The sequence below is a fragment of the Camelus dromedarius genome, chromosome X (assembly GCF_036321535.1).
Source record: "Camelus dromedarius isolate mCamDro1 chromosome X, mCamDro1.pat, whole genome shotgun sequence".
NCBI classification, from domain to species: Eukaryota; Metazoa; Chordata; class Mammalia; order Artiodactyla; family Camelidae; genus Camelus; species Camelus dromedarius.
The window spans coordinates 85,061,412-85,074,397 of NC_087472.1; the positions used below are offsets into that span (position 1 = coordinate 85,061,412).

At 37.8% G+C, this 12,986-nt stretch overlaps 1 protein-coding gene across 3 annotated transcripts in view; it reads left to right on the forward strand.

Moving 5' to 3' along the window:
* RPGR (retinitis pigmentosa GTPase regulator) overlaps positions 1 to 12,986 on the forward strand; it is a 63,135-nt gene that overhangs the window by 35,171 nt on the left and 14,978 nt on the right. For all 3 annotated transcript variants that reach the window (XM_031445489.2, XM_064483295.1, XM_064483293.1), the window contains 3 exons: positions 7,249 to 7,395; positions 8,835 to 8,892; positions 10,166 to 10,257. In XM_031445489.2, the coding sequence (XP_031301349.2) occupies positions 7,249 to 7,395; positions 8,835 to 8,892; positions 10,166 to 10,257 (297 nt within the window). The remainder of the gene's footprint in view (positions 1 to 7,248; positions 7,396 to 8,834; positions 8,893 to 10,165; positions 10,258 to 12,986) is intronic.

The following is a 12,986-nucleotide window of genomic DNA, read 5'->3' on the forward strand; positions in this document are numbered from 1 at the left end:
AGGAGGATTTTGATGGTAACCTTCCTGTGAATTTTGTGTAGTTGAATTCTTTGCATATTTGATTTTCCATGAGTGAGAAAGAATATGGGGAGAAAGACTAGGACAGGAAGGGAAGAAGTTCCTAGGAGCAATTGTAAATTTTGTCGTAGCTGCAAGGCTCTCTGGTAGCTTCCCCTAACTAACCAAATATACTGATTTGGCACTGCACGGTTTACCAAATCTCCCACATTCATTAGTGTTAGTAAGATTGAATTAATACTTTGATTAAAATGTATGTGCTGTGTTGTTAATTCTAGTGCAAAACATGGTTATTTTAAAAGTAGATTTAGGATTAAATAGCAAAGAAGTGGAGTCCATGAAGGAAAAACCTGTAAGCAGAGGAGAAACTCTTAAACTTCAGTTATTAATGTTAAAGATACGGGGGCATTCATCTTCCACTGAAGAGATGAGCAGCCAGCAATACTGAAATGATGTTCTTAAAATCTGTCCATCTCAGTATTTGAACTGTTCTAGATAACCATTCGTAAACAGCATCTCTTACCCATTTCTTCACATTTCCCTGGCCAAAAAATTTTTTTCTGTGCTCTTTTAGAAGCAGTAATTCATGCAGGCCTAGTGCTCTGGTCAAAAGAGCACTGGCCTAGTCATTTTGAGACCTGAATTAATACTTAGTTAAAAAGATTGGAATAACTGGTTCCTTCTTTATCGTCCCCATCTACTGGTTGATCAAGCTTTTACTGTAGTTTATCAGTAATCATTTCTGAGGCAAGTGTGAATTGTGTATATAGAATCCATTGAGTTACAGTTTCAAATGAGGACTCTGGCAGGAAAATAAGGTAAGCTACAAAGGAGTACCACAGAAACATGCCACTGCTGCTGGCCAGCAGCACTCCAGGTGAGTGCAATTGAAATGTTTTATTTCACTATAGAGGTAAATTTGCTGTATACATTTATATTAAAAATAAAATGCTACCATGGAGGAAGGTGCTGTAATTCCTTCATTCTTTCCATTGTGAAAGTTAAATATGATATTTTATGTGCAGTACCTGACACATAACTTATATTTGGTACATATTATTCATTCAACAAATATTTATGTACCAAGCACCAAAAAGAGAGTCAGAAGCTTCGCCAGATCAGGTGGATCTCAAGAAGTGAGGGCTGCTTACAGTCAGCCTCCTATGGCTCTCTATCCTATCAGGGATGTTAGGTGGGTATAGATTTCTTGAAAGAATACCAGGTAAAAAGAGTTCCTGTGACTCTGCCTTAACTGTTGCTTAGCAATGCCCTTTTGTTTCCCGATACCCCCATGTTCTTAGCCAAGACTGCCCAAAGATAAAAATACAATTTGAAAACAAATCTATTATGGCTTTCCTCCATTAAATCCCTTAATAAGAAAAAAATAGTTTTGCACCTTGGGAATGCAGAGAGTGAGATATGGCTCCTGATCTCAGGGAATTCTTGGCTATTTCTACAGACTGACCAGAAAATTTACCAGTACAGTAAAGTGCTTCAGGATGGTACTTCAGCTGCCAGTGAGAAAGGCTAGGAAAGGGCTCCCACAAAGTGATGGTGAAATGTGAACTGAGTCGTGAAAAGTAAAACCTAACCAGGCAAGGAGCGGGCAGGGTGACGGGAGCCAGGCTGACGGGAGCCAGGAGAGGGTTTCAGTGTGACTATAGCCTAGAGTATCCCTTGGCCTGGATAGAGAGGCACAGGACCTTCAGTGTTTGTAAATGTTGTTAAACTGCAAGAGTAAGATGATCACACTTGGGCTTTTGTAGCGTCATTCCGGCAGCAATATGGAGGGTGGACTGGAAGGGAACAGGACCAGAGTCGGGGGCACCAGTTGGAAGGCAGTTATAGTAGACCAGGCAGAGACTGGAGAGGAGCTAGACTAGGACAGTGGGATGGAGAGTTGGGGGTACGTATTCTCAAGAGAGATTTAGGGGTAGAATTGGAGGGCTTAGTAAAGAGATGGAGCTTAGAGGGAGGAAAAAGGTCAAGCTATTCTTGTTTCTGGCCTGGAGGATTGGGTAGAAAGAGTGCCGTTCACAAAGGCTGAGAACAGAGCAGGGCAGGTTTGGGAGACTGCTTGGGGCTTGTTGATCCCGGAGATGTTCAGCAGGCAGATACACGTCTGGGTCTGGAGCTCAGGGAAGATAGCTGAGTATCACCAGCTTATCAACGTAGTTAAAATTATGGATGAATGAGAGCCAGCATTCATAGTGTGAAGAGAGAAGAGAACTGAAGAGAGAATTCAGGGAAACATCAGTAGGTAAGAGGAGGTTGGAAAAGGGAAGTCTGAGGAGGAGGGAGGGTAGGAACACTTTCTAGGAGACAGAGGGGCCCCCAAAGCCACAGAAGAAGGAGCAGTGGAGGGCTGCACAGAGGGCCTGGGGGAGGCCCAGGGCAGAGCTCACATTGCCGTCAAAGAGTGAGCGCCAGGAAGTCTGCTTTGCAGAGAAACAGAATGAGAAGTAGCTTTTGAGAAATAAATATCAAAAAGCGCTACTGGCATATTTCTCAGTATAGGAAGGGAGATTTATATTCCAGAGATTTTGCTGCTCTGGGGGAAAAACATCTAAATTGGTTTTTTTGCTGTTATTATATACAATAATACATAAGAATAGGTTGTTGCTGAAGTGAGTTTATCAACAAAAAAAGAAGAGTCTGCAATGCTTTAAATATCAGTGAGGTGGTGGAAGAACAACTCTGAGGGCAGCTATTATGGTCTTCAACTTACATAGCATTGGGGAAGAGCACAGCTCTGTGGTGCGGTAGGCCTGAGTCCCCGTCCCGGCCTTTCACTGGTTAGCTGAGTGGCCACCTGGAAACTTTTTTTTTAACCTTTCTGAGTCTTATTTCCTTCTTTTAAAAGGAGGGGAGGTCTTATAATAATTAAATTAGTTAACACCTGGAACATATTAGGGGTGCTCAGCAAATGCTAACCTATATCACTCTTAATCACCCTCTCTGATCACATCAAGTCAGGATAGTGCTGCCCTCATGAATCTCCAAGTCACTGACTGATGTGCAGGAGTTTAGTCCTGTGAACCTCACTTTTATTTAAATACAACATAGCAACCTCCCAAAAAATTAGCTTATGGAAATAGATCCATGGGAATGAAATGAATTGCAATAATGATAGCCCTGAAATGTGGAGTAGAGTGAACCTACCATTATACACCATACACGGGTCAAATATTGTCCCTCAACATTTGAACCATGATGAAAAGGCTAATCACACTCACATGGTTAGCCTAAAATTTAGATATTAGTGCTTTCACAGGACCATAGATTTCCCACTGAATCCTAATGTTTTTATCAAATAGTTAAAAAATAATTCATACATTGAGCATAATCATGGATCGTTTAAGATAAAATATTCTAAGGAAAAAGAAGGGGAAAATAATAGAGTAAAACTGAAAATGAGAATAAAACTGTATACCAGCAAGGTGATCTGTACCCTGAGCACGACGTTCATTTTTGCAGGCCACTTACCAGAGTCAAGCTGTAATATATTTCATGGTGGAAATATAGGATTAGGAATGAAGTAAGGGATTGGCACATAGAAAGAAGGGGAAGTTTACAGATGATAATGTCTTTAGAAGCAAAGAATTAGGAAGTCACAACTGGTAGCCCCTGGGTGCAGTCTGGCCTGCAGACTTAACTTTCTTTGTTTTTAAACATTTGAATCAGTTGTCAACATTGAAATATTAGGAGACTTTACATTTAAAAAAAGTTTCTTGGACTTCTTTTGGAAAATCTGAGGGTCTGGGAGCATCGTGTCCTGTGGCAACACTGGCCTGCAGCCCAGCTGAGCACCGCCCCCCACTTCCCTGCCATCCAGGGCCTGCTCCTAACAGGCATCTGCCTTCTTTCCTCTCTTCCGCTGGCTGCCGGCCTCTGGCAGAGAATACGGGATGTGTATAAGAGGGTAGAGCAAAGAAGTGTATACTTTAAATGAACTATTTTCTAGTGATAAGATCTGGGACATCACGGCAAAAAGTGTCCAAGCTTGTTTTTTTTGACAGCCTCAATGCACACTAGGGATTCTACCTTACTTTTTAGAGTGGCCTTTATAAAATCACTTCTATTTATATACAAATACTTATTATTTGCTCATGTTACTTTCTCTGTAAACAATGTTTTTCATGTTGATACAAACCCTTCCAGGTAGGTGTTGCTAATGTCATTTTTCCAGTTTACAGATAGACTGTAAAGCACATTAAGTAGGTGCCTTGCTCAGGCCAAGAGTAGTGGAGCAAGGCTTAGAAAATAGTGTTCAGGTCTTTGTGTTTAATGCCCTTCCTACTCTCTCCTGCTGCCTCAGTGATTTCTAGAGTAGCTAAAACATGAGCTTACATGTCAGCTCTTCTTGTCCTAAAAAAAAAAAAACCTTGAAACTGAGATTTTAGAATATACACTTTCCTACCTGACATAACTTAGATATAAAGTTTTATGCTCCATTAACCTATTTGGAAAACATTTCTATCCTGTATGACATTGAGGCATGCCATGAATCCAGAATTGTAGCACAAAATTTTATGCTTTATTGTCCTTTTTTAACTTAGATGTGCTTTTGAAGTTAATACACAGGCAAATATAGATCTCATACATGTATAGCTCAGTGTATTCTCCACAGACTGAACACACCCATATAGTCAACATCCAGACCTAGGAAAAGCACAGCGTCAGCCCCTCAGAAGCTCCCCTTCGACTCCCTTCTAGTCATTTCCCACCTCCCCCCAAGGGTGACCGCTAGGCCAACTTCTGACAGCAATCTCTAGTTTTTAAAGCATGCATTGTAGTCATATTCTTAAGCAAACTGAAACCTCATGAAGAACTTTAGGTTTCTTGCTATTTCCCATAAGAAATGTAAAAAGTATTGCCCTGGGCCTGACCAAAGACTGCAGCTCCCTGTGCTGTGTCTGACCAATGAAACAAGGGTCCTTTTATGGGAGCCAGGCCCATTCACATCTTCACTGTGGTCCCAACACAAGATGAATTTCCGCTGACCAGTCCAGACTACCCTTTACATCTTACGTGGTTCTGGTGACAAGAATATATTTAAACTTTAACCTTTCTTTTTATAAAATGACAGTATTCTGCCAATCTCTCCTAAATTGTTTCAGTTTGAAGGTAAGTACTATATGTGACTTAAAGTAGTTGTCCAGATGTATATAGATTAATTTTAAGTGTGTTTAATTTAGTGCCAAGTGCTACAATTGATGATGTGATTTCTACTGTAAGTGCCATTTTCCAAGAGTATCCTCAAACTTAGAAAATGATAGAGTTCCAAAGGTTCATTGTTATACATTTATATAAGGTTAATGAGTAAAACTGTAGTTCATTATAAAAGAGATGAGTGTTTTGCATATTTCTAAAATAAGGTAAAACTCCATGTTTCTTTTTATAATAGCATGATATCCTATGGTTACATTAATACCTTAGTAAACTAGCACAATTGGAGTTGACCCAGGTCCTAGATTAGCCAAACTCTCCAGGTAATGACTTTGATAGAAAACACTTCACTGACCCACCCTCTGGGGGATAAATGGGCAATCTGAAATTCTCTGTCTCAGGAGCTCTGTTCTTTCTAGTTGGCCATCATTTATGCACATTTATGAATACATCTGTTTATCAGGCCTAAGTCTTAAATCTAGTAATCTTGCTTCCCATTCCCTTCCAAAGTAAAGTGATCTCCGATCATTTTAGCTACCCGTAATGTGCATCTGGCTAGCCATAATATATAAGTCACTTAGAGGGGAAATCATGCAGAAGAAAAGAAAAAGCTTTAGATGTTCTTGGTAAATGGTAGCTACCTTGTTGTTAACCCTACCCAACCTAAACGTGTAGCACATCCTTTAATATACCTCCCTACCCCAGTACTCTGTTCCCCTCTCCTGCGTTCCCCTCCCAAGTGCACTGCCTCAAGACCTTGAACCTAAGTTAAGCCCTCCCAGAGTAACTTCTGAAATTCTTTTTTAAATCTCAAGGCTTCTCTTCTGGATTGCTTGTCCTCAGTGGAATGCTATTAGGCCATACCCTTAGTGCTACTGGCCTGAGGATGCCACTTATATCTCTTACAAGGTGTGAAATATAAATACATTCTCTCCCTAGCCTGAACTCTCATATTTTGCATTTTTGCCAGAAAAAAAAAAAGGTGAGTTAATTATTAGAGGCGTTCTTTTCAGACCACCCAGAAAAGATTCTGTTGGGTGTCAGCCTTATCCTTAGCCCAATGGCCAGTAGGAAGCTGACCATGAGAAGCTACTTACAGTGTTGAAGGGACATACAGGGCATATATGGTCTCAGGCAAGTATGGCCAAGGTGAACTTTATAAAAACTTTCTTCAACGGAGTGAATGGCACAGATTACTTACTGTGTCATCTATTTTAGGGGTCGTTATGCCTTTAGTGAAATGTATAAATGAAAAATATAGGAAAAAATACCCAATAAGGAGTCTAGTCTGACAAAAAATAATCATTATTCCACCCAAAACATGAAATGGCAGGAAAAAAAAACCCTCAGTGTAGAATAAAGAATAAAACTAATATTTTTGCCTAATAAGCATTGGTAATTAATATGCATTACATGATTTACCTGTCTATCAAATTTATAGACAAGCTGTTCCATAGTTTGGATTAGCTGGACAGGAGCCAGATGGACTAAATTCTGCCTCTGTTTGGTTTTCCATCTGCTTTAAATAACCAAGAGCAAACCACTTAAACTGCCTACTTAAACTGCTTTATCTTTTTCCCAGAATGTAAGTAATTATAGTTACCTCTCTCTTGTGAATATTGGTGAATTATACTTCTGAAGTGATTTTAAATCACTATGTTTTGGAAAATGAACATAACATATAGATATGATTATGTTATAATGCTACAGTAGGTAGAAAGCTTTTTAACTTCTCTAAGATTTAAAAGCATCCTTATGAGACAGCCCAGAAAGCATTTTTCTTTTTCATTTTAACCTTACAATAGGTGCTAAAAGAACTTTGGGAACCCTAGTCATTGAAAATGTTGAAATAGAGCAACATGCATGAAATCCTTGGTGAGGTAGTAATGACATGCAGCATGGATTATGCAGTATTTTAGTTCTTGACTTTAATATTTGAATTCATAGTCTATGTGTTCTTTGAGATGCTATAAATTATTTGTGACAGCAATATCAAATCTTTGGGTTTTTTTTAAAAAAAAGAATATTTTAACTCTTCCCTGATTATCAAATTTGTCACAGGATCATGAATTTTCAGAAGATGAAGAACTAGAAGATGTGAATAAGGATATTGAGGAATATCTAGAAGGCAGAAAGAAAGCTCCAGGTGGGAATAAGAGTGCTCCTGCAGATGACCATAGTAAAACCACTGACATCTCAGTCAAAAAGGTATTGACAGCCATTGAAAAGATATGAAGATACATGCTTAAATCCTGAGATCCTGCCTAAGAGAAAGCATATGGGTCCCCTGGTTTCTGCAGAGGGCAGATTCCAACTTCCTTGGAAAACAGAAATACTGATATGAATAACCTTGTCCATGTGCTAGAGGAAAAGTTTTGATGAATTTATGGATCAGACACCCCTTTTTTTCTAGCATTCTTTCCACACTTGTTGGTAGCATTCTGTTCCTCACACGAGTGGAAGTCAGTTGTTATGGGCCAGTATAGTACACTGTTAAGAAATAAACTAAGAAGATCAGCAGTGGGTGCTTGAAATGATAAAATTACAATGTTAGCAGCCCTGTACTGATGGCAGAAATGAGGTGTGTTTGCAGGCATATGTGTGTATATTTACATGCATATGGACAAATGAAAGTTGCTCATAGCAGTGTTTGAGGTTGTGATCAGTTTTGCACAGATGTGTTCTAGAAGAAAGTATTTATAGGAGGAATGGGAGGAGGCATCCCTGAGGAAGAGAAAGTCATCCTGAAAGTGGAGCTAGGGATGCCAAGAACATCTCTTCCATTTGGCAGTTTTGCCTAAGAGTGACCCTCCTAGGAGACGGTAGGTTTGAAATCCTTCATTTGCTAGCACTAGTCCAGATTCATTTGGAGGTATGGAATTCAGAAACCCAACCTGAATGATACTGCATTGATTCATCTTCATTTTCATTTTTTGGACCTCTTGCAAAGAGCACTGAGTTAATCATGCCTTCTAATTGATGAAACATCATCATCACTGGTCTGTGTGAGGCTCTTCTCTCTTTATTTAAATTGACTCCCTTTGAGCCCCATTCCCCTTTTCCCTAACGTAGAAACCATTGACACATGCTTGTCCTTTTATTTGAATGTGTACTTGTAAAACATGTATTGTTGTTATGTGTCTATGTATTTTTAATTTATGAAATGGTATTGTGCTACAGAGCTCATTCTCTTCCTTGATTCCTTCTTTTTCCAAGACTCCTTTCTCTCACTGAGAAAAAAACATGTCTTAGCAGTTACTGTTTTCTTTCAGAGGGAGAGAAACATTCTGTTTTATAAGGAACATTTATACGTTCCAGTTAGGGTGGTCCCTAAATTAGCATAGAACTCATTAAACTCCAATTTGATTATAAAATGTTGAGCTAATTCATACAACAATTAATGTTCCTGAATCCTCTCTGAGTAGAATTCTTGAATATATAATTTTTGCTAATCATGCAATTTTAAGCTAAGAGGGACATTACCAATCACTCAGCATCTAAGGCAAGAGTCCGGCAAAGAGAAGTAACTGTCACATGTTTATGTTGTTAGCTAGAGGCCAACTCTAGAACCCTGCTTAAAACCAAGACTTGGTTTTCTAGCCCGGTACAGATATGTTTTTTATTATATTGTTTCTTATTGTTTATAGGACAAAAAAGCCAAACAAGAGGAACGGGCCATTCATGAATACAATGAAAATCCAAAAGGTGTGAGCATATTTGACTTCAAAAGCATACTTTTAAAAAGGCTAGATACATGACATACGGTATCCATATGTACATATAGATATATATCTACATATATGTGCTGTAACTGAGTATAGCTTACACACATGAATTCTATTTTATACTTTATTGTCATGTGACCATCATAATAAGCTATGAGATATGTGGCACAGGCTTATGTGTTCTCATTGATAACCACCACAGCTTCTTCACATAAAAATATTCGCATCACTCATGGCTGCTCATGTGTCAGTGTTAAGTGGTTTAGAACAACGTTTTTACTACTTTTTTTTCCTTTTCAATCAGTATTATTAAGTTGGGCTTTTGTCCTAGATCTCAATTTATATGTCTGGTGAGCACTGCCAGTCCCCATCGCCAATGTCCAGGATGGCCTGTAGCCACAGCATGCCATCCAGTTATTTCCCCCAGCGCCCAGACCTGAGTCTCTGATCTCACCACAGACATTTCAGAGGAGTCCTTTCCTAAGCCTCGCTCTTGATGTCAGAGAGCAGGTGCCACAAAACAGAGGAGATTGTGATTGCCTTTGAATCCTACAGTTTCTACACCTAAATCATCATTGTTTTTGCTGTACGACCCCTATATTATGTTTCCACATGTTCTCATTACAAATAACAAGATAGCCATAGTAGTGGATAGCTGATCTGAACTTAAGCAGAAGAAGGAGTAGTTCCCCTAATACTTTTTTCCTTCTAACTTCTGCAGAAAGAGTAGTAAATTTCAGAATATCTTAAAGAAAATGTTAAAATATTTGCCATCTCTAACTATTCTTAGCATATAGCCTGTTAAAAAGAAATTAAATATAAGATTTAAGTCGTTGATAATATGAAATTAGAAGAATGCATATGCTTCATGGGTATATTTTAGAGATCATTAGTCAACTATATTACATGTGGATTAATTTGAAACACCAAAAAATAGCATGTCCATTTGGGTACAGATAATTTCATTACAATTAGGTTAATTTTTAAAAAAGGTAATTTATATTTTACAGAAGTCTTCCAAAACATTTACTGTTACCTTTGCTCTATTTGGGTACTGGGCATCTAAATATAATATTGGTCAGGTCATTATGGGATTTTTTGCCTCAACGTTTCAAGAAATACGCAGTGGACCTTGTTCACTACTCTTTAGTGTTACCCCATAATTCAGGGTTGACAGCGTTTCACTGAAAGCATCAGGACTTTTCGTTTTCTCATTAGTTAGAAAGAATATTTCTAAATATATCCTATTGTAGGAAATATGCGTGATCGTGCACAGAGCAGTTCTTCAGAAATCCTGGAAGATAGCGAATCAACACCAAGTAAAGACATGAAAAAATCAAAGAAGGTAAGTGAAATGAATGTTTCATTTTAGTGTTAAGGCCAAAGTATTGAATTGCTTCTTGTACTTTTTGTATAGTGATATACATAATTTAACTCCTGTAATATGAGTTTTTATGGCCCAGGAACATACGAAGAATTTCAGGTGATGTTTCACATTTTAATGTGCATATTTACTTACTAGACTTTAGATTAGGAGTTAGGTTGCTCTGCCAAAATGTAATAGCATGTTCCTTTCAATCACCCCATCCATGCTGATTCATCATACAATAAAAGGTATGTAAAAGAACTCTATTGCTTAAATTATAACAGTATAATATCCTGAGAATCTAGAAGTGAGTAAGGCAAAGCCAAAACATAGGATGAATGAAAAAAATAAAGATGATTGTGCTTAGAAAACATTACAACATGCTACTCCAGTCTCTCCTGACTAATACCTGTTTTGGAGTTGTTAAAAGTCTGATGGATACATTTCTTCTTCTTGGAAGTAAGTTACTCTTCCCACTTGCAGAAGAACTGTATTTAATCATGAAATCAAATTTCCAGGTGGAAGTGTTAGGAGGAAACATGGAAGAGAAGAAAAATGAACAACTTTGTTAATTCCTATTCAACTTTAGGTCTCAGCTTAAATGTTATTTCCACACAGAGACCTTTTGTGAACAGCTGCACTTATATAAATTATGTCCTATTATTATTCTCTCACATAATACCCTTTTCTTATCCTTTTTTTCTTTTTTGCATGAGGGGGGAGGTAATTAGGTTTGTTTGTTTATTAAGTGGCGGTACTGGGGATTGAACCAGGACCTCATACATGGTAAGCATGCACTCTACCACTGAGCTATACCCTCCCCTCTCCTTCCACTTATTTATCACAATTTACAAACACGTAGTCATTTGTATTTTTGTTTACTTTATTTCTCTGTCTCCCCACTGGCCTTCTGTTCCATGGGGACAGAAACTATTTTCTGTTTTGCTTTCCAGTGTGTCCTTAGCACTTAGCACAGTTCCTGGTACATGGTAAATGCTCCATAAATATTTTTGGTTGACAACGAATTGTAAAATGTAAGGAGGTTAAAAAAAAAAGGAAAGGATGAAGGTAAAACCAGGAGCCGCCTTTAGAGTAGCAAACAGCCTGTCTTTGGGTGTATGCCACTCTGAAATTCCTTTCAGAATTACTTCAGAAATTTCAAAAGTTGTTTTAGCCCAAATCTCTGTATTGTTATCTTTTACTAAAAATTACTTCATGACCATTTTACCTTTATAAAATTGTAAGTTTAGATTACCATACCCAAAAGATATCTCTGACTGGCTCAAAGGACACTTCAGAATTATTATTATTCTTAGAATTATAACATATAACACCAAAACATTTCATCAAAGTTTAGGAACATTTTATATTCTCTGTCAAGTAGAGCAGAACATTTAACAGATATTTTACTCTACTCATAGCGTTCCTGTGAAAACTTTTTTCCAATTATGAGCTCAGGGAAAGACTCTGGAAAAGAAAGTCAAATATATGGGAGAGAGTTGAAAAGAAAAGGAGTCAGGAGACATAAGAACCTCAGGAAGAGGAAAAGTGAAGTGAAGCAGCAGGAAAAATAGTTGAAATACACCTCTGACCAAAATGCATATTCTAGAATACGTGATCAAGTTTCAGGAACTTTTTAGGTTCTCCAGTCTTCAGCATTGTCCTTAGGTGGTAGATTTGGATGCACAGGACAGGGGAGGGCTGAGCCAGGGAAAGAATGCTGTGTGGGAGTCAGGTGGCACACACCTGTGGCAGCAGGCCAAGCAGGGAACCCTGCAAGTCCATGGCACAAAGGTGAGGTCGGGCCAGGATACAGAGTGCCAGGCTGAAGAATTTGGTCTTAAACTTTGATTCTGCTTAAATTCTCATTTATACCTAATGGAAAAATTAATTTCAGTAAGTACACATTTCCTTGGTTAAAGGAAAGAAACAAAAAGTTATGAAAATTATATTTAAAAAGTCAAGCAGTAATAATATATTTCCTACTTAAAGAATAGTCTGTTATTCTGCATATTTTAAATAGGAAATAGATGATTTGGATGAGGTTTTCTTCAGTCATTCCCACGTGATGTTTTTTAATCTACAATATCTCTAACCTATTTACACCATCTAAGCCAAACAAATCAAACTATTTTTAAATCTTGGAAAATAAATGATGCATTAACTCATATCAAAATAAACATGTTTGAAACTTTGCATTCCATCCCTTAATTAGATAGTCACTCCAAAGATAATCTTTAAAAAAGAAAAGAAAAAATTACACTCTTGGTGTCTACAAGACAGAATTCACCTTTGAATTTTGTTTGGATGATTTTAAATGTTTCAGATAGCCAAGTTAGGACCCATGATTTTAATCATCAGCAGAGATCTTTTAATGATTGCTATATCTGGAAATTACCAAATATTGCTTTTCCAAGCTGTAGCAAATTTGGATCCACAGTTAGCCACTAAGGAAAATGTGCTGTTGGCTTAATTTCCACCTAAGTAAGCTAATGAAAAAAGCAGTAAATTTTTCAGATATTAAAAATAATTTCTTCCTATCATGGAATTAATTTTTTCATGTATTTATTTAGTATATATTTACTGGGTGCCTCTTATGTGCCAGGCACAAGGCTGAATGCTATGGTCACAGATGTTAAAAATCCAGTGCCATCCCTCAGAAACTAGCTAGAACATGGCAGATTCCTAGATAGTTCCCCATGCCAGTT